Genomic DNA, 27,597 nt, shown 5'->3' with positions numbered 1-27,597 from the left:
TGTTTATGTTATGGGTCTTTTTAAAACCCATCCAAGGACTAATCATCCTCATGGTCGAAAATGAAATCAACAAACTAATGCTGGAAACCATAGAACCATTGTTATTATCAGAAATCTTTCAAGATCTTTTTCCGGTACTTCAACACCCTCTTTGAATACATATATTTCTCCCTGCCTGTATAATATACTCAAAAACCTTCGAGACTTGGCACTTGACAAATAGGACAACTTTTGTGTCCAGTTTTAAAATGACAAATATTACATGTATATTTGTGATGTGGCTTCTTTCCGACTTTTCAAACACAAGTATGTATGGCAAAAAGGCGTGGATATTTGGAGATACATTAATTGTAAATGTAATTTGGGCCTGGCTTTGCTTATTAATTAAGCCGTTGCATGGAATTTATTACCCATTTATTAAAAAAAAAACAGGGAATAAATTCCACAATAGCTTGCCATAGAACTGTTACGTAATTATAAAGAAAGTAATGTGTAAATCCCTGAATTATTTACATGTACCTAATAAATATAATATACTAGTCTGCTATGACTTTTCCTAACCATTTGTGATAATTTTGTCCGTATTGTGCATGGGTCGAATTATCAATTTACCTGTTCAACGTAAATTTCTACAACTTCACTCCCCTACACATATATTTCCCATTGCCAACGATGTTCTTGGTAACTGAAAATGTCAACAGTATTCCTGCATGTAGGCCAGTGTGGAAACCAAGTTGGAAGATCATTTTGGAAGAAATCGTTTTCTGATCCATCGGTGGTGGAAGGGTAACTTATGCTACAACGAATCTTTATTTGATTGCGCCTTTTAAACCTAACATTTCAATACTGATACATGATGAAATTTATGTGTTAATCAGACTTTTTATGCGTAAATAAATTCCACAACGGCTTGCCATAGAACTGTTACGTAATTATAAAGAAAGTACTGTGTAAATTCCTGAATTATTTACCTTATAAATATAATATACTAGTCTGCTATGACTTTTCCCAACCTGAACCCTTTGGCTTTGGGGATTATTCCTAACCATGTGTGATTCATTGATAACATATAAGGTAACCGGTGGATATACAGTATAATTTTAAGCTTTGCCTATGAGAGATGTAGATATTTGTACTTAAAACAAAACATTTGATTTGTAATGGCTCTAAAGCACCAAAATGTTGTAATCTGGATGACTGGTCAATATCATATTAAAACAACCCTAGAATAGCTAAAAAATGATTAGTTTGTTAAATAAAGATTATCGGAAAAGATTAAAGGTCGCCCACTCGCCAAAGCCGACCAGAAATGTGCCTGGGAGTCCATTTTTATCTATTTCAGTAGCCCAGCTGGCGAATTGCAAAAAAAAATATTGTAAACAAAACTTTTGGTCAGAGTTTTAACTGGTTACCATTCGATCGGAAACGTAGTGTCCCTAGTTAAATTTTATCGGTAACCAGTTCTTATAATATGGAATACGTTCTTAACTGATGTCGGTTTCTTATTTAGAATTGCTTATTAATTTCTGCATCTGGTACATGTATTTTGTAAAATGTGGAATTTAATTTCTGGGGTTAATTTTATCTGAAAAAGTCTGGGCTACCAACTTTTTCTGGGTTAATTGATTTTATAGTTTAGTGGTCCAGGTGGCTACTGGCCTCAACAAGTTGATCTTGACCCTTGAGGTCAGTTCAAGTTATATTTGAAGGATATTACTCAGGCTTCCTAGTTGATCTACATTGTATGTTGTTACAATGCTGATGTCTAGGCCAACAGGAATATGCAAAACTTCCTATAACATACAATGTATGTGACTTGTCTGTGTTGAAAGTTCAAACAGTTATTTCCCATCTGCATCTGTCATTTCCAATTTTTAATTTCCAGTTTTTAGTGGAGTCTGAGTTTGCTTTTGTTACTTTGTATGTTTGATTTTAGTTACTTCATATTCTTTGTTGTGTATGTCTATTTTCCATTTCTTGTCTATGTCCCTGGATTACATTTTTTTGATTACCACTATAACCTTGGTTCCCTTGATTACTCTTCCAAAGTGTGTCATGTCCAACAGAATGATTTTGAGCCAATCATATTTCAGAGCATCTATATGTACAAAATGTACTTGTATAGGATGTCGCTGAGGCTCTGTCCCTATCATTGTAGAAACTTTTCATATATGCTTATTTCTCATTGAGAATGATCTCCATTTTGCTGTTGGGTAGAGTATGGTACATGTGTACAGAAATGTATATAACAGGAGAGCATGATTTGAATCACTAAGTTATACATGTATCGTTGCCACTGAGGAATCAGGATTGACCCCTATAGCCAACTCGGTGACTGACCAGTTACAAACATGATTCTTTAGCCAAGTCAGTGAATTTGCTTTTTACATCTACTTCCTGCGACAACACTGATAGGCTGTCCTGCAAAATAAGTTTATCAATTATGGACTTTTAGTCTTTTATAATGACCAGTGAGAACTATATTGACCAAGAAGATAGCACCATGCAACTTTTTCTGAACATTTTTAAGTCAAGGGATCAATAAAGTTTTCCTTTTTTTGAAAATTTATATTTACGTTACAAGTACATTTGTACATGTATCTAAGTAAAGATTTATACACATGCATGTACATGTAGGTGTTTAGTTTGATTGTTACATTTGTGAACTCTGCAATCATGTACATGTAACCAGGGTAGGAAACTCGCTCAAATTCTAGCCAGTCCTGAATACAATTTTTCAATATATTTGCTATATGGCTATATAAATTGTTACTAAAATTAGCCAGCCCTGCCAAAAAATATCCAGTGGTGGGCTGGCACTGGCAGGCTACTATTTCTAACTCTTATGTAACTACAGATTTGTACTTGGTATGTCATAAAAATATAGCAAAAAAGTGCATAATGTTGGAAAACAATTTTATTTTTACATATTTATGTGGTACTTTCTGCTCATAAACGCTAGAAGATTGTTGTAGGGAATGGATCCAATTATTTAGAAGGGGAAACAAATCTTACAATGAAGTAGAGAAAAATAAGGTTTATATTCTGTAACTATGCACCTGGGGACTAAGCCTAACACAGCAACCATTTGATTTTCGGTGGGGGGGGGGGGTTGTTGTACATGTAATGGGCTCTTTGAAACAAAACAGAAACATAACAAAAACAGTGATGTTGGGTTAAAAGTCATTTGGTTGGTGTCCAAATAATTGTCTGGAATCTACTAAAAGGAAAACTTCTTGAATTTTAGATGTATTTTTTTCAAAGCCGATAGCAAGAAAGACAACTCTGTTTTTAAAATGGAACTTTTGACTTTTTGTGAAAATGGTATGATTATTCTTGTTATAACAAGACTTTACTGGCATAGATTAGAGAGTTTACATTTGATACATGTACATGTATTTTGTATTTTTGTATATACATTTGTAGTGTTTGGGGTGTTTGTTATCCATTACTTGTCATGCATGGCTGAATATTTATTTTTATTTTATTTACAGGCACACCTTTATTCATGCTGATGAGAAACAGAGAAGTGTCCATGTTGACAGTGAACCAAAAGTTGTACAGAAAGCTTGCAAAGGCTTGAAAATAAGGTACAAAAACTGAAGTTTAATTTGAAAAAAAAATTGTATATACATTTGTAGTGATAGGAGTGTTTGTGATCCATTACTCGTTGTGCATGGCTGAATGGATTTTGATTAAACTTTTACAAAATCTTTATTACTTATTCCATAAATGGAATTTAATGGGACTTTCACAAATCTTTATTATGTATTCAAATTGTGCTTGTTATAATTTAAATTTTGATCCAAATCAATTTGGGCATTTCACAGCAAAACATGGACTTTGTCATTTTTGAATATGGAGACATAGTGATACCTCGGGCAATCTCTTATCCGCCACTCTTCATACACCACTGAATGGAGTTAATATGAATATGGAGACAATCAGGGACCCATATCTTATCTTTTATTCCTCTTCCATCACTGAATGGAATTAAATGAAATTTTCACAGAATCTTATTTCATTTTCCCATTGGACGCTTCTTATTTTAGATTTTGATCCAAATATATATGGGGGTTTCACATAGCAAAACATGGACTTACTCAGTTTTGAGGTCAAAAGGTGCATGTAATAAAAGGGGGGAGTGGGAAGTATCTATTTAGTGAGCATTGATCACAGTTTTTTTCTTGTTTGACCAACTTGCAGGTCACAACAGGAATAAATGCATACAGTTTTGCAACATTTGACTAGATTTTCTTGAACTGAAATAGTCTGTATTGTCAAGATTGGGAAAATACAGAGTCATGCACAAGATTAGTAGCCACATGTATAATGAGAACTGAAAATGCCTAGAAAATGATTTGATAGAATTTGTAATTCAAAACTGAATTTATTTTCAAAGAAGTCAAAATTTCAAATAATATTAGCTTTGTTTTTATAACTAAAGTGGTGATTCTATAGTGATCTGTATTTTTAAGGCTAATCTGACTTTGATTTTTTGTTTCTTATTGATATTTCTAGAGGGTGGAATGGATTAAATTAATAATTCTGAATTTTCACATGTATCCTTTATAAAGAGTGTATTTTGTTTTTATCAAATTTGATCCTGAAAATAAACTTGGTCAAGTCAGAATGGATATTGCTTAATACTGTGAAAGTACTTTTATTTGTGGGTACCAATTTTTGTGGATTAGGGGAAAATGGTCAGTTCATGGAGTCTTGAATTCCTTTTATTTCCTTTTCGTTGGGAACCAAATTTCATGGTTTACCAAACCCACGAAATCCACGAAAATTGGTACCCCAAGAACAATAATACTTTCAAAGTATTTATTGAAAAGTGTGCTTACTTCACAAACAAAACATTTTTTTACTATTAACACATGCATAAAAAAGAAATCGTAGGGTTATTAAAGGTGTAAAATGTGTAAATTCTCCCAAATTAGGGACAAAACATGGGTAAATTCTCCCAAATTAAGGACAAAACATGGGTAAATTCTCCCAAATTAAGGAGGTAGACCTAGGGTATGGGACATAATTTTTACAAATCATTGGAACGTTTGTGTAAAGCATTTTACATCAATTTCATCTAAGCATCAAAGTAACTTGGAATAATTTCATTCTATTTCAAATGAAAGCTTGATAGGCTTTGGTGAAATGGAATATGTTGCAAACATATCACTGATTTCAAGAGTTATGTCTCTTACCCTAGGTCTACCTCCTTAGGGACAAAACTTCAGGTAGATCATACCAAATATTTCTAGTTTTCCTAGTTTTTCTCAAAGATGACCTTGATTGAGTACACTTAAGAATTATAATGTACCAAAAAAAAAAAATAACTTGGTCACTGAACTTGATTTAGAGATAATAAAGCCAAAATTTTACTATATTTTATACGGAATATGTAGGGATTTTTCAATATGTAACAAAATTCTAAAATACCGGAAGAAAAAATTTATACATGTATTACTTTATTTAAAGAATGCTTAATTGACATCATTTCCATTATTTCAAAATGAAAAATGAGGTCACGGAACTCTTTCTAGTAATATTAAAACAGGGTAGGAAACTCACTCAAATTCTAGCCAGCCCTGAATACAATTTTTCAATATATTTACTATATGGCTATATAAATTGTTTCTTAAATTAGCCAGCCCTGCCAAGAAATAGCCAGTCTTAGGCTGGCGGGCAGACTACTATTTCTAACTTTGCTTGGGCTGACATTTTCATCCCAGTGTGGTTTTTGTCTCCTTGACATATTTACCTTACCTATTCTCATTATACATATAAAACACCCAGGCCTTTGATGCATATTAACCCTTGAGCAAGGTCCTGGGACAGTATAGGCATTTCTGTACTCTTCTTGCATTTGATATGATGAAACCCTGAAGATGTTCTAATTCTATGTTTCAGTAATAAAAATATAGGTATATGCATCTGACTCTTGTTCCAACTTGCCTTGATCTTTTTTGTGTTTTCAGGGAAGGAAATTTAGTAAGTGGAAAAAGAGGAAGAGGAACTAATTGGGCTCTTGGTAACTACTTGTCTGTATATATATAATTGGATAACCTGTTAACCTGATTTGGATTTGTTTAAGAGGGTTTCTAGGCCTGAACCAGGCAGTGGGTGGCACATGACAAATTTTGTTTTCAAAAAACTTTCACCGAAATCATACACTGTATTAGGAATGCATCCTTTCTCTAAACTGAATGTTTGTTTTTGATTAAATGCATTGATAAAAGAGAAAAATTTACATGGAAAGCATTAAAAAAAAAAAAAAAAAAATCATTGAAAAAAGGGAGATAACTCTTTGATTCATGCAAAATTTGGTTGCTTTGTTAGTGACGTTTAAAATCATTTTCTTAATCACCCATTTAATATCAATTTAAATCAAACTTTATACTTTTTGGCATACATATGGTATATACATTACAATGGAACAAAAAATTTAGTGGGATAATATTTACCCTGTGCCACCCATATCATTGAATCTGCCTGATTTTTACATGGATATCCTGTTAAGGAGGAAGACCTAGGGAAAGCTTGATAGGCTTTGGTGAAATCGAATATGATACAAACATATCAATGATTTGAAAAAGAATGCAATCAATCCAAGTTACTTTGATTCTTACATAAGATTGATGCTGAATACAAACGTTCCAATGATTTGTAAGAGTTGTGTCCCTTACCCTAGGTCTACCTCTTTAAACATGTATCACTGTATTTATTTGCCTGTAAATAAATCAAATTTCACCAAGCATTTAATGTGATATAGGTTATCATGGGTTGAAGAAGTATGGAGAGGACCACATTCTGGAGGATACCATGACACAAATCAGGAAGGAAATTGAGAGGTAAGGCTTGGACCATTTTTATATCGCAGGGGATTGGGGGGGGGGGGGCTGGGATTATTTCGAAAAAAAATAAAATTAAGATGTGGGTAAATTGCTTCAAATTAGAAACTGCTTTTACCCAACCATGTATCTAATAGTTATACATTTTATCCTGTACAGGTGCGACATGTATAGCGGGTGTATTATGATGCACAGTTTAACTGGAGGAACTGGATCAGGTAAGTCAATGATCTCCAAAGGAAATAATTATTTGATTTAAATTGGGAAGGGTGTGGTTAGTGATTTTTTTATTGTCAATTTTTTGTTGTAGTAATTGTTTTCCAGGCTTTTTAAGTTCAGCTTTTCATACAGTTGCAAACTTTGTTGCATTAGGACCTATCATTTGTTTATGTAATTTCTGGTTTAGTTTCTTTTAAAAATTTGGTTTTAGACTTAAGAATTGAACGGTTGCTACCAGAAGCTTATGCAACAGTGTGAAATGCATTTATCTAAAAACACTGGAAGCTTTTAAAAAATAAAAGTAATATCTGCACATTACATTCTATATAGTTAGTTTTTGTTAAAATTTGACTTTTTAATGTTCGAGATTGCTCTTTAATTCAAGAATAAATTACTCTTCATACATTCACAATGCATTTATATGTACCAATTATTGACTCTGCCGCAAGGCAATGCAGGAAGATGGAAATGGTACATGTAGATGTCTGTCCAGCCACAGTTTTTTTTTACTCTCAATAAATGCAGGTTTTACATTACAGGACTTGGATCCAGACTATCTGAGGCCATGAGGGAGGAATATCCCATGAATAACCTGATTTCCAGTACCGTGGCACCATGTGCATCAGGAGAGAGCCCACTCCAGAACTATAATGCTTTACTCACTTTGTCTTTTCTTCAAAAGTATGTTTTATTTTTCCTTCAAGGTTGATTGAACAAGTTTTTTCAATTTTATACTTTGTTCCTATAGCAAAAACTGATAAGTAAATCTGACTAAGTCCAGACCTTCAGTATGCCTTCTTTAAGGAGGTAGACCTAGGATAAGGGGCATAACTTTTAGTAATCAATTTGTTTGTATAAACCATTTTACATAAATATCATGTAAGCATCTAAGTAACTTGAATTGGCAACAAAGTTACCAAGAGTGCAGTGTTTTTGACATTTCTGATCATTTGTAAGTCTTTTTATATTTTCTCAACCCCTCTCTAACTAGTGAGAAGAATTTCATGACATTGGTATGTAGTAAGAATACAATACTTTAAAAATTAAACAGAAAAAGCTGAAATATTTATCAACTATTGTTTTGTAGTAACACAGACTGTGTTGTTCTGACACACAATGATGATATTCTAGATAGACTACAGAGAAGATTAGAAACAGTGTCTTTTGATACAATGAATAACAGTATAGCAGCTGGCTTAACAGGGATGTTTCTTCCCACAGACACACTTAGATCTAAAAGGTAAATAGGATAGTATACTTTTATTCAGCCTATTTAGATACTTATACCTCCTTTTCATTCATCTCGGTGTTATTGTGGTGGTAGTGTGTTTAATATAAGTGCTGAAGATCATGGGATGGATCCAACACAAATTTCGTTCCATATTTTTTTAATTGGAAGTCACTGCTTCTCTGTCAATCAAGCAGTAAATCAGAGATATAGTGACGGCAGTTACCTCTGCCTCTGGTCAGAATAAAATGGCTGAGTAGAGCGACATGTTTGCATGCAGGCTGTTGCATCTGTTAGCTAGGGCATTAAAATTCTTCCTTAGACAGGAACTAAGCATAAAATTCTTGCTCAGCTTGTCAGACAGGAACTAAGCAAGGTAATCTTCTTCCTGTATAATTTGTTTGATTTATCAAACATTCTCTTACTGAAAAACATGAAATATTTGACATGGGATGTTTTACCACAATCAATCAAATCACTCCTCTATTTTTGGTCTTTAACAAGGCTGACTTCTGATTGTTGTAATGTGGTATACTAATTTTTCTTGAAATCTCTGTCAATCAATGTTAAAATAGTACTGTAACTCAAAAACAGTTTGAATTCTGTAATATTTGATGGGTATGTTTGTCTTGTGAAGGAAAGCAACCTTTAGGTATCAGTCTTTTAATGCTTATATCTGAGAGGGTGTTCCAGTACCCATTGGAATGCTGACCGTTTGTTGAAAAACGCGTCAACCACACTGGACAAATATGTTGTTGATTAAAAATTCCAGCATTTTGTAAACATCTTGTTCTGTATATTAAAGAAAGGCTGAACATATTAAAACCATGCTAGCACAACTCTTTTTAAACTGCTAAATGGATTTTGATGAAATTTGATAGGAAGGTTAGGAAGTGTAAATATGCATGAAAGAAGATGATTAATTTCAGGTAACTGAAGGGGAGATTATCCAATTTAAAGGTTTGACTCGATACGATTGGAGGGTAATAACAATATTACTGAACTGACAAAATCTATTCTCTTTGTAAGATTGTCAACAGTATATCTAATTCTTTTTGGAGTAGTTGGACTTTATACATAGAATAAAGATAGACAGGCTTATGATGTGCTTTTAGCTTGCAGAGCTTTTCATTCAGCATTAACACTAGTGATGTCTTTGCAGCGGACCAAGTATAGGAGTGGAACCATGGGAAATGATAAGATCCGCTTGTCCTGTACCTGCCAACAAGTTCATACAGATTCATCACATAGCTAGAAGGTAATATGAAACAAGTGTTACCTGTAAGAGGACAAGGTTATTTGCCAGAGAAGTCCAACCGAAAGCTACTACCTATAAAAGTATTCATTTTTTGTGGTGTACTAATTTTTGCTATTTTCGTGGTGAACATAAAATTACGATAAATAGTACCTGGGAAATTTATTTTTAACACTATATAAGGCTTGTCATTTTTTTAATACATTAAAATTGATACCCAGGAATAGGTTCACTTGACAGAATCCGTGAAAATTAATACGTTTGAAGTATACGATTTGAAAATAGATGTTGAAATTTTTGAATGTTTAGAATCATTTTGTTGGTTTTCTAAGTTGTGAAAATGTAAACAATTTGACAGAACAATGAATTTGATCACCATTAATGGTTAAATTATGGTAGCCTGGTTACTGAAACTTGCTGTAGGACTACCCTTACTGACAATTATTTACAGAACAGGTGAGTCCGGTGTGGGTCCAGGCATAAAAAGAAGAGACGCACGGAAGCACTAAGCTTGTCCTAAAAGGTGATTTAATAGTGCTCACAACCCTGGTCGGGGGCTAGGGTGCTCTGCCGACAGAGTAACTGGGTTGTGTGCCCCAGGGGGTGAAATGAGGTACCCTGGTTATGTTTTATGTTTGGGTCGTCAGGCCATTATACAGAAAACCTCACCGCAAATCATAGTGGTGCAATGTGTTAGGAAAGATGCCATGTTCCTCGCACGTTAAAGAACCCTTCTGTCATGTTCGGAGTAGGAACCATTGGGCTCCTCCAGAGAAGGCTAAATTGCCCCATCCTACCCTATTTCCACTTGCAATCAAATTTGTTGACCCAATTATCCTAGTGTCACATCCCATTTTCATTTCATCATCATTTCATGTTGATTTTATCATTCATTTCATGTTCATCACCTGAATATAGCTGAAATATTGCTGTTGGGCATTTGGATTGTTGTTATGAGGACTTTTGTCTCCTTTCAGTCTGATACTTGGAAAGTAAAACTTTCTTACGGGATTTATTGCATGAAAGTACAACAAAATAGTTATACCATAAGTTGCTTATGACAGTATCTACCTACGAGTTAAATTTGGATGTTTAATTTCAATGAGGAGATAATTGAAATAGACAAATTTATAGACAAATACTTTGCAAATATAAGAAATTCACAAAACAATCTACTTTTTTCTCCTTTTGAAAATGCTTTACCAGTAAATTGACTTCATCTATATGTTCTATTACATTAAACTAGCTATTCTTAATTTTTTTTATTTTGAAACTATATTAGGATGATCATTTCAGAAATTGGGCCTGAGATAGACCTTGATGACTACCAGTTTGACAAATATTTATTATGATTTTTTTACCTGTTGAAGATAGCCACTTTTTCATTAGTATATTCTATAATAAGAACATTGCAAATGGCACTGTAGTTTTTTTAACTTGCTTAATTGTTATGTACATGTATGTATGTATGTCGTATGTACTGACAAATACTGTCAAAGTACTTTTATTCATGGTTACCATTTTTTTACAGTTTAGGGAATAATTAATTCATAAATTCTTGAATTCGTGGATTAGATAACTTTATTGTACAAACAAGTGGGAAATCTTCTTTTGTTGGAAACAAAATTTCGTAGTTAATAAAACCCATAAAAACCACAAAAATTGGTACCTCATAAACAATAATACTTCCACATTATGTTATAGTGATGCAGGTCCAGATACAATGTATGTATAAGTCTTTTTTTTTGTAGAATTTAAGTTGTAGATCGAGTGTTTCAGATACAGCAAACGGGAGCACCCCACTTACAAAAATTAAATGGTTGCTTTGTAAGGATTTTATTATAATCTGATTTTTAATTCATAATTTTTTGAACGTTGTAGTCTGTTTGTTTAGTTTTATAATCAAAACTTTTCGTATGAAATTTTACCATTAACATGAAATTCAGTGGCAGATCTAGAGGGGGTGTAGGGGGTTAGCACCCCCATTTTTTTATTGAAAAATTTGCCATTTTCATGTATAAAATCGTCAAAAATGGCAAATAATGTCATAGCAACACTCTTTTTTCTGAGAAACCCCGGCTGGTCGCCCTCATTTTCAAAGTGTCTGGATCTACCCTGTAATTTTGTGTGCTCTTGTTTTAGTAAACAGACATGGGAAGGACTCAGAAAGCTGCTCAGTCAAGGAATGAGAAGACATGACAGTACAGGCAAAGTTGTATCTTTGTAAAATATTCTATTAGTACCAAAGGCAAATTTGAAATATATTTATTCTTAGTTTTATCGTTGTCTTTGAGTGATGGTACTGCATTACTAATTTTTATAACAATATCAGTTAAATAGCAGTCTTCATAAAAAATCAGACAGGAGGTGATTCGTGCATGTCAAAAATCCACCGAATTCAGTTTGCTGACCATGAATAATGTAAACAGTATCCTTATCTCTCTTTTTTTTGGACAATAAAAAACCAAAAGAATTGCTTCCTCACTCAGAATGGCCTAAGATCCCAGATACTAACATTGCCCAATTTTGCCCAATTTGACACTTGACAGATTCCATCACATGTAATAAAGTGACACAAAGTAGAAAATCTGAAATAATAATCTGTGAATACTTATATCCATATATTGGAAGTATTATACCGATGTTCTGATTCCTTATGACTTCAGATATGCAGAATCTGATTGGTAGAATTATGAGTTGAGGGAGGATTTAAGGAAATCTTAAAGTTTTTTTTTTTTTTATAAAACTTGACCCTAGTCAAATATAATTAGTATCAAAACATGACATTACTTTTTTAAGAAGAGATCGATGTTATTGTGGGTATCATATAGAAACAAAATTTGAGATTTATATATTTACATAGTGGTAGTATTGGTGGAAAAGTGGGGGGGGTCATTTTATTAGTTTGAATAAGCACTGTTTTGGAATTATCAATCTTTAACCAGCTACAGTTTCACAGTATTGGCAATGTAGTTGTTGCCAGAGGTGACAGCACTGAATCTTTCTACCCAAAGATGACACAGGGTCTGGAGAAAAAGTTCAGGAAATCATTAAACACAGTGGAATGGAATCCATTCCCTATTGATGTGTGGACAGGTAAGTCCATCTTTGTGGAGAGGAATCCATTCCTTATGGATGTGTGGACAGGTAAGTCCATCTTCGTGGAGTGGAATCCATTCCCTGTGGATGTGTGGACAGGTAAGTCCATCTTTGTGGAGTGGAATCCATTCCATATGGATGTGTGGACAGCTAATTTCAATTCTTTGGATTGAAATCCATTTTCTATGGACATGTGGGCGGGTTAGCTCTACACAGTAAAATAAAATAAGTTCCCTATGTATGTATGGATATGCAGGTCAATTCATTTTTGTGGAATGGAATTCATCCCCAATGGATGTGTGGACAATTCAGTTCATCTTTGTTGAATGGAATACATTCCCAATGGATGTGAAAACAGGTAAGTTCGTCTTGTGGGATGGAATTCATTGCCAGTGGATATGCAAACAGGCAAGTTTGTTTTTGTGGCATTGAATTCATCCCCATTGGATGTGTGGACAATTAAGTTCATCTTTTGGAATGGAATACAGTCCCAATGGATGTGTGTAAACAGGCAAATTCGTCTTTGTGGAATGGAATTTATTCCCAATGGATGTGTAAACAGGCAAGTTCGTCTTTGTGGAATGGAGTCCATTCCGAATGGATATGCAAACAGGCAAGTTCATCTTTGTTGAATGGAATCCATTCCCAGTGGTTAAGCAAACAGGCAAGTTTGTCTTTGTGGAATGGAATCTATTCCCAAAGGATGTGCAAACAGGTAAGTTAATCTTTGTGGAATGGAATACATTTCGAATGAATGTGTAAACAGTTAAGTTCTTCTTTGTGGAATGCAATGGGTCCCCAATGGATGCATTAACAGGTAAGTTCATCATTGTGGAATGGAATACATTTGCAATGGACATTTGACACAAGAATGGAACATTAAAGTATTCCTTCTTGAAGTGCAGACATGTTATTTTAACACAGGTGAATGTAATTGCCTCGGATAGCGGATTGTTTTACTCATTTCAATCAGAAACCCTTCTCAAAACTGCTGAATGAATATGACTGAAATTATTTAACAATGACAAATAACACTTATATGCACCTGCTGTTTTGTTTTTGATGTGAGAGAATTGCCTCACATGGACTTTTCTTTCACATTTGCAGCCAAAACAAACCCTGCTGGACCAAGAGATACAGCCTCTCTCACTGTAGCATCGAATTCAGAGTCTATTGTTGAGTATCTAGAGACTGTTTATGAAAGGTCAAGAGTCAAATATAGTGCCAAGGCTTACCTTCACTGGTATAACAAGTATGGGGTTAGTGAGGTAAGTCTTAAAGTTTAATGTCTAATTTGAACCAGTGATTTATTGGTGTATTTCATTGGATATTGTAGGATATAAAATGATTTTTCAAAGCATTTGATTTTTTTATTGGATAGCAGGGAAACATAAGAAATTTTAATTTCTCTTATTTAATACTTATTATGTCACAGACTGTTCTTTCAAATAGATATGATGCCCAAATGAGATATATAAGTACAAAATATGAATATCATATGTATTGAGTATAATGTGATTATCATATTCTTAAGGTTACATACAGATAGACTTGAATTAGGCTGCGAGCCTGCATAGCTCCTTCATTTGTTTTTCACTAATTTTCTTCTGAGTTTGGTGAATGCTTGATAGCAATGAAAACATGCATGGAATTAATTTTCATAGACATTTGTTAAGGAGGACCACTTTTTGGGATATAGGTACTAATCTTTTCTTAAGGAGGTAGACCTAAGATAAGGGACATAACTTTTTAAATCAGTGACATGTTTGTATCATGTTCTATTTCACAAAGGCCTTTCAAGCTTTCCCTTGAAACAGAATGAAATCAGTCCAAGTTACTTTAATTCATGCATTAGATTGATGTAAAATGATGAATACAAATGTTCAAATGATTTGTAAGAGTTGTGTCCCTTACCCTAGGTCTACCTTCTTATGTGCAAATGTTGGCACAGGGGTTTTATGAGTGCTCACTATGGTTCTTTATTACTGAATTATACATATTGGTTTATTGACCTTGCATACCCTAATACATGTATGAACTAACATGTTGCAATGTTTTCGGAATAAAACGTGCATTGCAGTGGTGGATCAGGGAATGGTTCCGATATTTATGTCCTGCAAAATTTTGACGAAAATTAACAAATAATAGCATGGAAACTCCCTTTTTTCTTAATATCTTTTTTCAAAATATCTGGATACAACCCTGTACTGTGTAGTAGCTTCATACCTCAAAATTTTATTTCATTACAGGAAGATTTTGATACAGCATTTGATGTTGTAGAGGAAGTAATACAGAATTATAGATCTGCCTTTGTATAGAAGAATGGTGGGTTCTTCAAGGTGTATTATCAGTTTTGACACGGAAATACCAGTGTATATCTTTTAAAAATTGATCCAAAAAGTGAGTCTTGGATTGAAAATGGACCAGGACTACAATATGATGCATTTAATATTAAAATCTGAAGGTAATTAAAGATGCCGTTGCACACGTTTTTTTGTGCAATATATGATCCCTTAAACAGGAAGTTGACAGCTGGCAGGTATCAAAGTTGCTGACAAAATAAAGGTTTATAAAATGAAGTGGCATACCAAATTATATTCAAATCATTACAATTATTGTAGTCAAGGTCACATTATTGCTAGCGTTGTCAAGGTCAGATTATTGCTAGCATTGCCAAGGGCTGAATTACTGCTAGTGTTGTCTAGGGCTGAATTATTGCTAGCGTTGCCAGGGCTGAATTATTGCTGGCGTTGCCAAGGGCGGAATTATTGCTAGCATTGCCAGGGCTGAATTATTGCAAGGTGCAGTAAGTTGAAACTTGACTGATGACAATAACTTGAATTTAGCTACATACAGAACCAAATTAGACACCGAGGCATTTTATAATAGGTTATTTTGGCAGGTGGAAAATGTTGTGATATTTAGAGGAAAAGGTATACGAACAATTTTGGTGTTTATTATTTTTTCGGTTACTTAGTGGTGCACAAAGTACTCAATCCTTGAGTAAATATTTCACTAAATTTATTTTTTGCGTTATTAGACAGACCGCTAAAATATTCTAAAGTTTAACACACTGCAAAAATTACTTGCTGTACGGTAATTTAGACAGACCTGGTGCTGGTTGACAGATTTGTACGAGGCAATTCCAATATGCTGAATGAGTGGAGGGTTATGTGATTATCATTACTTCTATTAGTGTGATATTTATTCATGCACCGTGTACCATGAAAGCTGCTTATCGTAAAGCTATTAATTGTTACAAATATATGTACACTGTAGCATCTATCCTTGTACAACCAGAGAGAAGTTGTTTGATTTTTATTGTGAAACATTTTTTAATATCAAAATGAAAAGATGGCATTGGTGACAGCACTATAAACAGATGACTGATATTTCCTGATCATTATAACATAAAAGAAAAATGGAACTTCATTTTTTTAGCTCACCTGGCCAAAAGCCAAGTGAGCTTATGCCATCACTTGGCGTCTGTCGTCGTGAGATGGACTTATGCCAAAATTTTCAAAACAATTGGTCAACTGATGTAGGAGTTACAGCCCCTGAAACAGTTTTTTTTGGCATTTTTTGCATGTGCAACTTTGGAAATCTTCTTGTCAAAATCCATTGCACAAAATTCAATGAAAGTTGGCATTTATGTTCCTTAGGATATCCCACACAAAATGATTGTTGGGATTATTGATTCATGGAAAAACATTGCCGCCGTTACTAAAAATAGAACATAGGGGTCTGATGGCAGTTTTTTGCAAATAACTCAATAACCGTTGCCTTTAGCAAATTTTTGGCAGGGTAATATTGTTTTGCATCATGAGACAGACCAATACCAAAATTTTCAAAACGATTGGTCAAATGATGTAAGAGATACGGCCCCTGAAACAGTTTTTTTTGTATTTTCGCATGTGCAATTTTGAAAATCTTCTTCTCAAAATCCATTGCAGAGAATTCAATGAAAGTTGGCATATATGTTCCTTAGGGAATCCCACACAAAATGAATATTGGTATTGTTGATTCATGAAAAACCATGGCCGCCATTACTAAAAATAGAACATGGGGGTCAGATGGCAGTTTTTTGCAAATAACTCAAAAACCGTTGCCTTTACCAAATTTCTGGCATGGGTAAAATTGTTAAGCATCATGAGAAGGACCTATGCCAAAATTTTCAAAACCATTCATTGACTAATGTAGGAGTTACGACCCCTGAAACATTTTTTGTTGTTGTTTTTTTTCTTCACATGTACAACTTTGAAAATCTTCCTCTCTAAAAACATTTAAGATCATTGAATGAAAATAAGCATAATAGTTCTTTAGTGTATTGTGCTCAAAATGACTGATGTGATTTTTAATCTGTGAATAGATATGGCTGCCCATACTAAAAATGGAATTTAGGGGTCATAAGACAGGTTTTTAAAAAAAATTTAAAAATTGTTGCCTTTAGCAAAATATGGTTCAGGTCATGAAAATGCTATGAAAAGCATTTCCTGCATTTGACAATTTAGTTGATTTTAACCTATCTCATTCCTCAAATTTTTCAAATAAGCAAATGGTTAAACAGGTGAGCGATTCATGCTCTCTTGGGCCTCTAGTATTTAAGTACCAGTCTACATAAAATTCAGACACAGCCTATGGTAAAGTGATTCATGGTGTAGAAAAACGCATGGAACAAACGATGCTTTTTTGGTCTATATATACTATATTTTTATGTGACAATAGTCCTTTCTGTATTTAGATCTGTATTTAAAGAAAACTACACTTTAATCTCCCACTAAAATCAACCAAATTGAACCAAATCAAGAAAGATGACTCTTGCAAAGTGCTTATTTTATGACCAATCTATATAAATTTTAAACGAAAATGAAAAACGAAGACCGGTTATATGGTCTATAGCTGTTCCTGAACAAGAAATACAAGTGGATTTGGTGGGTTTTTGACATGCATGAATCACCTACTGTCAGATTTTTATAAAGACTGCTACTTTAGAAATGCGATGTTTGAATTGTAACTTCACTTTTGATGTGATATCTAATTGTTCAGGATAATTGTATTATTCAACAAGCAATGACCTTGCATAAAATACAATAAGCAGATATATATTTGGATATGACAGAAATAAACATTCCGAATGATGGAGTTTTTGTCTCACCTGTGACGAATGTCCAGGATGACTAAGGTATTGCGTCCGCATGTACGTTAAAATTTCTGATTCACTTTTATATTTATCTCTTTGATGCATATGCTAACATCTAGATCTGTAAGGTGTCAAACGCTTGTATGGGTGTGATGAATTGCCCATGATATAAAATTAGTTACAATGTGATTATATCTGGGACATATAATAAATTATATGTATTCTGGAGTTAAATTAAACTGCTATCAAGTGCACAGAAATACATATGTATGTCTTGCCTATCCCACGTGGGCACATGAGCATTGTTAACATAAGGCTGATAATTGATAAAATCAGATATTTAAATATTTAATATACAAAGACACTTTGAAGAGGAGGCGTGTCAGTCAGGGTTCCTCAGATAAGGGGAGGGGAGTGATAGGACATCACTGGTAATTAATTGTCAATTTTACACATGTAAATGACAAGTTTTCCAACAAGAAGAGGGTGCCAAACGCTAGTGAACGCAATTTCAAACTAAAGGACGTTTGAGTCGGGTCGTGGACACCCAAATATTGGCTGATGGATTGAAGCATATGTTGCGTTTCACCATATCCATTCTTTTGTATGCTATATGCTCAAAATGCTTTTCACCATTTAATGGAGCTAACGTAGGATACTAACCTCGAGTGAATATATTTTTGTTACATAATATCTACATTTGGGCATATCCTGGACCTATATTGACTATCAAAGGGGTTCACTGAAAACCCGATCGACACCATAGCGGGCACCCTGTAGCAAATCAGCGCCTCGTTTTTTTTCGGAATTTCTAGAACTACTGAACAAAACATGTACACAACCAATTACATCCACGGAAATGCATCACGTTTTGTTTAAGTACCAGTCCATTTAGAATTCAGACACTGTATTTGATAGATAAGATTCATTCATTGTGCAGAATACCAACCGAATAAAGGATGTATTTGATGTATTTTCGGTCTACGTATGCCAATATCTTCATGTAAAAATAGTGTCTGTATGTTTGAGAAAATCATACATAACTTCTTGTAGGGTTAAAATGGTCTGGAGTTGCCATGTCAGTTAACTGCTAGTAGTTCCAAGTTTGTACATATGTGTTATTTATATTCAGTTTCTTTATCTCAGTTGTAACAAGGGACTCAGACTTTTTTAAATTGATTTTAGGCTTGCTTTATTGTGAAATATTTTTCTCCACAGTGGCCAGATTTTAAAGGGGCATGGTTGTGATAACGCTAAAGTTCTTTAACCCCGCCGCATTTTTGCGTCTGTCCCAAGTCAGGAATTTCTAGCCTTTTTATGTCTTGTTTCGTTTTCACCTTCAGTTTATTTTGATGTTCTTGAGTATATTAGGGCAACTTTCGCTGTAACTGTGTATGATGATCTTTTGGGGCCAGCTGCAGCCTGCCCTGTGGTATGAGAATTTTCTCGTCGTTCTTTTAAGACTAATGGTGGCCTTGGGCTGAATTTTTCATTCCGGTAGGGTTGTTGTCTCTTTGATAAATACACCATACATAGTCTCTTTATATATTCATCTCGATCCCACTAAAACCAACTAAATCAAAGCAAATCAAGAATGATAACTTACAAAGTGCCAGTGGTTCAGCCTGCCCTGTGGTACTTGTATGAGGATTTCCTTTGAAGATTAATGGGTGGCTTTGGGCTGATTTTTTTTATCTCGGTTAGGTTGTTGTCTCTTTAATATATACACCATACATAATGTCGTAATATGTAAATAATTTTTATCTCTAAAGTGCATACACAGAGTGACAGACTTAGACTGGCTATCAGGGGTGGACCCAGGATTTTAGAAGGGGGGCGCACAATGAAAATTTATTGAGGCTAAACTCTTGAAATATTCCTCGAGAGTGGGTGCAATGTAGACGACTTTTGTGGTAAAATTAGCGAGAAATTAAAGTTTCATCCTAAAACCGCCTAAATCTACCCATGAAAACCCATACTTTGCAAATTTTATGGGGGGGGGGGCGCACGCCCGCCACGCTCCCGCCTAAATCTGCCCCTGGCTATGTGATCTGTAATTGATTATAAATAAGAAGTAAGCATGAATTGAGGGGTTTTTGACATGCATGAATCTTGCCTGATTTTTGATAAAGACCCATCTTTATGGTTTAACCAGGGTTAAAGCGACCCGGGTTAGTTTTAAATTTACCATATATGCAAAGAGCTACATGTACAATATACATACTGTATAACTTGCATCAGTACATCTGATATTTACCACTAAAACATATTTCTAAGAAATCGGCCGCTTTTATATAGAAAGAAATATAACATTCGGACTAGGATTCAGATAAATGTAACATATCTAGCGAAAAGGGATCCAGTATGTTGAAAACTTATCACCGTTCAATTACAGGGTATGTAAGTCTCGTCACATGACTCCGTGGTTTCATGAGAATGGGTCCTCGTCTACCATTCAAATGCATGGAGATTTATCATTAACATATGCGCAAAAATACTGATAAAAAGTGACAATTATCTAGTTCTGCGGAATCAAAATGTTAAGAAAAGTATAAAAAGTATAAGATTATGCATGGCGGTGCAGCGCTTCGATTTTCCGGAGGTAAACAATAAGATGCAAATCGATCTTCGGATTTCAATACAGCCCTCAAAGTTTAATATTTGATATTTTTACTAAATTTTCTACACTTTTTACAAGATAGGACATGAAAATCAACCAAAAAGACCAATTTTCCATAATTTGGACCTATAACTTAAAAAAATGCATATTTTGAAGGATTTTTGTAGTGTATTCCTCTCATGGCAAAGTTAACAAGATCTTCAAGTAGTTTAAAGCTATTTCAAGAAATTTTTCATTTTGCCATGGCTTCATCTTCAGGCTAAAAACCACCAATTCCACTTTCCATAGGCTTCTATGCTAATTTCACAATATTCAATGGCTTCTCTGGACTTTACCTTAACTTTAACCTGCAGAGGACTATATATCAGCATGATTCTACATATGTCAGCTCACAATCCTCAGAATGGCATGTGGGGTTAGCAGACTTGCAGTGCAGTACTGGTCACCAGAAGTGAAGGGTCTATAAATAGCATGGGAAATCCCAGTGTTTTCACAAGATAGGGGTATATTTAAAAATCATTATGGAGATTAGGCCTCACATCACAAGAAGCAAAATGCACCTATAAAATGTACAGAAATGTTTTTCCTTTCAGAAACTGTTTAAATTTTTTAAATAAGATGAGAACTTTTTTTACAGCACTATGAGGAACAGGGGTAATTTCTGCGTAGGACTATTTTTGCGTACGTTCCAAATGCTCATTTGTTGAATTGGTGGTCTGTAACCTAAAGAGTCACTTTTTGTCTTAGAAAAAATAAATAACTAAAGAGGTTTCTTCCTACACACATACTGAATGCATTTGCAAAGTTTCAGTGAAATGTGACAAGCACTTTTTTAAATATTTGATTTTTAAATATAGGGTAACCAAGTTGTGCCAGCAAAAAAGTGACAATATTCTACCATACTTAAATGCATTAAATATTTGCAAAGAACTTTTTCTGACTTTTCAAATAAAAAATATCAATCACAACTTGTTTTTTAACAATATTAATGAAGAAATAGTTTTAAAAGTAATCATTTTCTGAGAAATTGGTCTATTTTTAAAAATTTATTTCTGACATGCCTCCCCCTTTTTCTTGATCACATGTCAAAAATCCTAAATCTTTAAATTTTCACAAAAGGTGATATATTTGGCTTTAAATTTGTAAATACAGTGTTTTCACATTAAAACATGACCAGTAAACGGCACCTAAAGCAAAAAAAGTACTCAGTAATGGATTTTCCATGTTGCCATAGGGGAATGCTGATATGGCCTTAACCGCAGTAATGAAAGTGAGTTTTTCCTCATTTCTAACCTAATTTTTGCTCAAATCTACACAAAACTTGATTTCAAGTGCTTATTACCACCATATTTAGGTAAATATAGCCCTCAAAGTTTAATATTTGATATTTTTACTAAATTTTCTACACTTTTTACAAGATAGGACATGAAAATCAACCAAAAAGACCAATTTTCCATAATTTGGACCTATAACTTAAAAAAATGCATATTTTGAAGGATTTTTGTAGTGTATTCCTCTCATGGCAAAGTTAACAAGATCTTCAAGTAGTTTAAAGCTATTTCAAGAAATTTTTCATTTTGCCATGGCTTCATCTTCAGGCTAAAAACCACCAATTCCACTTTCCATAGGCTTCTATGCTAATTTCACAATATTCAATGGCTTCTCTGGACTTTACCTTAACTTTAACCTGCAGAGGACTATATATCAGCATGATTCTACATATGTCAGCTCACAATCCTCAGAATGGCATGTGGGGTTAGCAGACTTGCAGTGCAGTACTGGTCACCAGAAGTGAAGGGTCTATAAATAGCATGGGAAATCCCAGTGTTTTCACAAGATAGGGGTATATTTAAAAATCATTATGGAGATTAGGCCTCACATCACAAGAAGCAAAATGCACCTATAAAATGTACAGAAATGTTTTTCCTTTCAGAAACTGTTTAAATTTTTTAAATAAGATGAGAACTTTTTTCACAGCACTATGAGGAACAGGGGTAATTTCTGCGTAGGACTATTTTTGCGTACGTTCCAAATGCTCATTTGTTGAATTGGTGGTCTGTAACCTACATACTACATCGGAAGTTCCGGAAGGGCAACTGAAACTAGAATGAGTCTTACAAACCCTATAGTACACGGCACCCACTGTGATGTTGAAATGGTGGGAAAAAGTAACAATTGAAAAGGAGTATTACACTAGTTTGTTATATTTCTATTCGATTTTACTGCCAACAGCATACTGTAAAACCTGGCTAAATCAACCCCTTTTGGAATTTTAGAATAAGTCGGTTTATATAGACAGGTGTTCGGTTAAACAAGTTTGAATACACATATTCTGCAATAATTCCAATGTAACTAGCATGTGCCTTTTTGTGCATTATGATTGGTTGTTCACATTTTACGACCTCAGCGATGGCAGATTTACAAAAGTGTAAATTCCATGTATGATGTCGTAAACAGCATGGCTACCATCGCTTCGACAAAAGATAGAGCCGTTTAGAGGCTTGAAACGGTATTACCTGCTTTATTCCTTTCATTTTAGGCATTGTATATTCAAAACAGTTTTTGAAAGAATGCAGTTATCAGTAGCACATAAATACTTTGAATATTGGAATTGACAACCATGTCACTTTGGCGGTTGAATGCCGCCATTTGTAATGTCAATTTCAAGTGTAAATTTCACTGGATGAGAGCCAGCTGCATTTGTAATGTTAATTTCGGGTGTAAATTGCACTAGATGAGAGCTTACAAAAACAAACCAAACAAACAAAAAATGTATTTAGGATACTTAGGCATTGGAATTATAAGGATTAAACACTGTTTTTCTGGACTTGACTTTTTATAAGCAACTCTTAGGATGTTTGTAGAAAAGCAGAAGACGCTTGCCCTACCGATGCACCTGGTCCATGCTCCCAGTTTTTAGTGGAGTCTGAGTTGCTCATTTGCTTTTGTTACTTTGTATGTATGATTTTAGTTACTTTATGTTCTTTGCTCTGTGTGTCGGTTTTCCATGTCTGGTCTTTGTCCCTTGATAACATTCTTTTGATTTCCGCTAGAATCTTGGTTCTCTTGATTATTCTTTCAGAATTTATGGATATGTAAAGTCGGACCATTCACTCTTTAACTTTACTGGACTTTTGTTTGTTTTGTAAGTGGATGGTCCGATTTTACACATCGATAAATTCTGGAATAACTGTGTTTAATCTTGTAACAAAATGTCTTTTAAAAAGTGTCTGGTTAAGGCATGTTGTCAGATTATTCGGGATATCTGTTGAAAAATAGTTTTATGTTCGTATTGTTTGTTTGAAGTCTCAGCATTGATAAAAGAGGAATAGTTATAAAAAAATTCTACACAAAAGATGATTTCGAATATATTAAAAAATAAATATTGCTTCATCATCGGCATGTTCAAATTGCCACATACAATATATACAAGTATGTGGCAATTTGAACATGCCGATGGTGAAGCAATATTTATTTTTTATTATATTCAAATTCATCTTTTGTGTAGAAATATATAAGTATTTGTAAAATTTTGTAAGTGGATTCTGAATAAAAAAAAATAGGCATAAAATAATAATAGAATAAAAATATAAAAAATAAACTAAAACGATTCATGAACAGACCTATGATATATGAAAATGGCTTACAATACACGATTTGTATAAATCATATGAAGAAGATGAATAAAGTAATAAAAACACGATCTTTTCACGGTTTATAGAAATTTTCGTTTCTTGGGGAAAACCAAATAAATATAATACAAATAAGCGGTATTTTACAATTTATGTAAACTTTCATTTCTTGGAAAGTACCTTACAACAAAGGTTTATGAAAAGGTAGGTGTTAAGTCGTTAATTATAAACATTAGGCATTATACCGTCTAATTTGATTGGACGATATGAAAAGGTATAAGAAGGTAGACCGTACTTCTGCAATTGAAGTTTTACAAGACCTGTAAGTATACAATACCGTAACGGATTAACAACAAAAACCAGTTTTTGTGATAATATCGTTTAATTTTTTGTCATGTTTCCATTTTATTTCAAAAGATGATATGCCAAATCATGATGTGCATCTAATGGTATAGTAAACTGCCATTTTCGCCGTAAATTAAAAAAAAAAGTTATGCATAGATGATTAAAAGATTCATATGGAAACGATACACGTTTTATAGTATAAAAACAAGTAAGTGAATTTAAACTACATTTTTGTGTGTATATTCCATTTCTCTTTGCCGTTTGCTGTACATCTTCAGGGGTGGCTTTTATGTGAAGCTAGTATAGAGTTTAGCTATGAGATACTATGGACATTGGGCATGAGAGTGTGGTAGCGTGGCTTTCATGTGAAGCGTACTATAGACTTGAGCCATGAAATACTATGGACATTGGGCATGAAAGTTTGGCAGCGTGGCTTTGATGTGAAGCTGGTGTAGAGTTTAGTCATGAGATACTATGGACATTGGGCATGAGAGTTTAGTAACGTGGCTTTTATGTGAAGCGTACTAAAGACTTTAGCCATGAGATACTATGGACATTGGGCATGAGAGTTCGGTAGTTTGGCTTTTATGTGAAGCGTACTATAGGCTATGGACATTGGGCATGAGAGTTTGGTAGCGTGGCTTTTATGTGAAGCGTACTATAGACTTTAGCCATGAGTCGCTATGGACATTGGGGGCGCCGTAGGAGAATGGCTAAATTGTGTGCATGTATGTACTTCATTTTTCTTTCCGTTTTTGTAAAGTGACTCTATTATATTCCTGATTTTTATTTCATGTGGAAATCTCCATCTCCGATCAATCAATCAATTAAATTCATTTTGAATTGATAGGTTGTTATTTCCGTCTGGCAGGAAGACTTTACCTTACGGAGTAGCTTTCTGGAGGTAATTCACTATGCATGTACTGTTAGCATGCACCATCTACGGTAAGAAATTTTAAATTCAGAAGATTTTTCTTAAATTTTATTCGTGTTGCATTTGCTTAAATGTCGTATTATACTTCATATTTACTGGTTAAAGACGATGAAATATTATTTGCTTTTTTGTGATAACACATTAAAATGCATTATTTGAATCAATGCAATAATGTTGGTTGCATTAATTTGTAATTAGTTATTAATAACACTTTATCATAATTTAATAAAGATGTGTAGCCCACAGGTTTAAGACTTGACCGATATTATCCATGGCAAATATTTTTAACGACTTCCATTTGCCATATTCTTTTTTTTTTTTGGTTCATTTCATTCGACTTCGAATTATTGATATGGATTTTTTATGATCAATTTTCATAATATGAGTTCAAATGCAATTTTAGGCGAGAGGAAGGGGTCAATTTTCTGATTATTTCTGTATGTAAGACCGTTTAAGTTTTTTTTGTGAAGTACTACCGTACGGGTAGACTTAATATTGTTTTAAAAGTAGTTCAATATTTATTTTCAGCGTTACTGCAGGGTGTGAATGGTGCGATAGATTGGGCTGTTGCAATTTCAACTGCGTCTGCTGCAGCTGGCGCTGTAACATCAGGCGCGTCCATGCTACAGAGCCTAGCTGGAGCACCGGGGTACAATGTTGTATGTACTGTGGAAATTGAGAACTGGACAAAGTATCCATTAGTGTATCCGGAGGCATCGATAAATAAAGGGATTATCAAAAGCCCCCCTGTTCCGGTTCAACCTGGGAAAAGAGAATCGTTTGTATGTATAAAATGGATATTCTCATTGTTTTTATAAAATAATTAAACAGTTTTGGAGTCAACTAGAACAAAAATCACTATATTTATAGACTTTAAATTTATTTGCTGACAGAACAAGTTTAAAATTCTATTACTAAATTATGTTTTATTTGAAAAACGTTGCGGAAGTTGGCTTTCCAACACCGGTACAATGAACAAAATGTATTATTTCACATATAACAATTGCTCGAAAAGGAGCAAATTTTATAAACTTCATGTATTTCCTTTGGATATGAAATAATATATTTTTTTACTATTTTATCTTAGATAGCCCACAAAACAGGACATACAGCTACTGGTACATTTGGAACGGCTTCATGGTTGATTTCATCATCAAACAGAAGAGCGGTCGTAATGTGGAGCTGTCCGTATAATTTTGATTTCCACACTAACTGGCTTGCTGTTGGTCTGACTTCTAACGGAACAACTAGTCACAACAAAGATTGGACCAACCAAATGTATTATGAGAGAAATTCGCCAGTCTTAAAATACAAATTAGGACAATATTATCATCATACCAAGACAATTTCCATCAAAGATGAGCAGTTCGAAATCACGGGGATTATGGGCACTAGCCACAAGGCAAAGGCTCGAATCATCGTTCGTCCACTACAGTTGAATGACCTTGCAGAGTCTCTAAAAAAGAATGTGATCAGAAAACGTCGTTCTGCTGACGACCAATTTGAAAATGCACAGTGAATATCATACTTTGAAGGCACTTTCATTTTTAGGTAACATATTTTGTGGTTTGTCAAAATTTCGTGGAATTATATATTGTGTGGTGTTCATCATTAGAATATCTCAGGGTTTGATATGAAATTTTAATATTAATTGGAAATCTTAATTTGTGATTTGATGGAAATATGAACGTTGATACTCTACGGAAAATAGTTCTTCTAAAGTACGTTGTTAAATACTTATCCGAATAATGTCGTATATAACAAGATGATTTGTTTTTGTTCTTGTTGAAATTTTAAGTAGTTGTCTTTGTAAGAATCATGCAGATTCTGTAATATGTGATACACCACAAAAAAAGGCTACACATTTTTATTTTTGTTATTAAGTTGTGTTATGGGTCTATATTATGAATTGTGTAATTATTCATTCAAATCTGCCTGCTCTTAGGAAATAAACAACATCGAAAATCAAACGGATTCTACTGTATTTGAGTGTCATTTACAGAGTTATCCCTGTTAATTTTGAAGTCTACAGTGCATTCTATATAATTTTTATCTCCTAAGAACACGGATTATATGAAAAACTGAATGTTAATTTCTGTTTACCATGCCAATTGAAACAAAATATCAAAAAATAAAAATATGTAGACTTTAACCCATTAGTCGCATTTTGCATGATTCTTAGTTGGAGTGCGAATTAAATTGTCAAGTTGTACTAGTTTATAACGATGATACATTTCTGATTGTTGCCATAAAATGATTTTGTTTCACTAAGAA

General features: G+C 33.9%; 2 protein-coding genes across 3 annotated transcripts; both read left to right on the top strand.

Moving 5' to 3' along the window:
* Positions 1 to 629: 629 nt before the first annotated feature.
* Positions 630 to 18,052, top strand: LOC148600179 (tubulin delta chain-like). Its single transcript, XM_088559335.1, has 12 exons — positions 630 to 786; positions 3,495 to 3,590; positions 5,979 to 6,031; positions 6,773 to 6,851; positions 7,011 to 7,069; positions 7,610 to 7,751; positions 8,158 to 8,310; positions 9,461 to 9,556; positions 11,696 to 11,768; positions 12,505 to 12,649; positions 13,760 to 13,920; positions 14,902 to 18,052. Exons 1-12 carry the CDS (start codon positions 692 to 694, stop codon positions 14,968 to 14,970), a joined length of 1,221 nt encoding a protein of 406 aa, XP_088415461.1. The 5' UTR covers positions 630 to 691; the 3' UTR covers positions 14,971 to 18,052.
* On the top strand, positions 14,979 to 27,597 carry LOC148600178 (tereporin-Ca1-like). 2 transcript variants are annotated; one of them, XM_088559345.1, is made up of 4 exons: positions 14,979 to 15,116; positions 25,240 to 25,334; positions 25,852 to 26,105; positions 26,411 to 27,597. In XM_088559345.1, exons 2-4 carry the CDS (start codon positions 25,304 to 25,306, stop codon positions 26,840 to 26,842), a joined length of 717 nt encoding a protein of 238 aa, XP_088415471.1. In that variant the 5' UTR covers positions 14,979 to 15,116; positions 25,240 to 25,303; the 3' UTR covers positions 26,843 to 27,597. The 2 variants fall into 2 exon arrangements, with proteins under 2 accessions (XP_088415471.1, XP_088415472.1); XM_088559346.1 differs by lacking the exon at positions 14,979 to 15,116 and adding an exon at positions 23,934 to 24,597.

Source organism: Perna viridis, chromosome 13, assembly GCF_037379345.1.
Source record: "Perna viridis isolate PV_CMFRI_1.1 ecotype Kerala chromosome 13, ASM3737934v1, whole genome shotgun sequence".
In the NCBI taxonomy this organism is placed as follows: Eukaryota; Metazoa; Mollusca; class Bivalvia; order Mytilida; family Mytilidae; genus Perna; species Perna viridis.
Note: the sequence above shows the minus strand (reverse complement) of the source record. Positions and strands in the feature narration are given on the sequence as shown.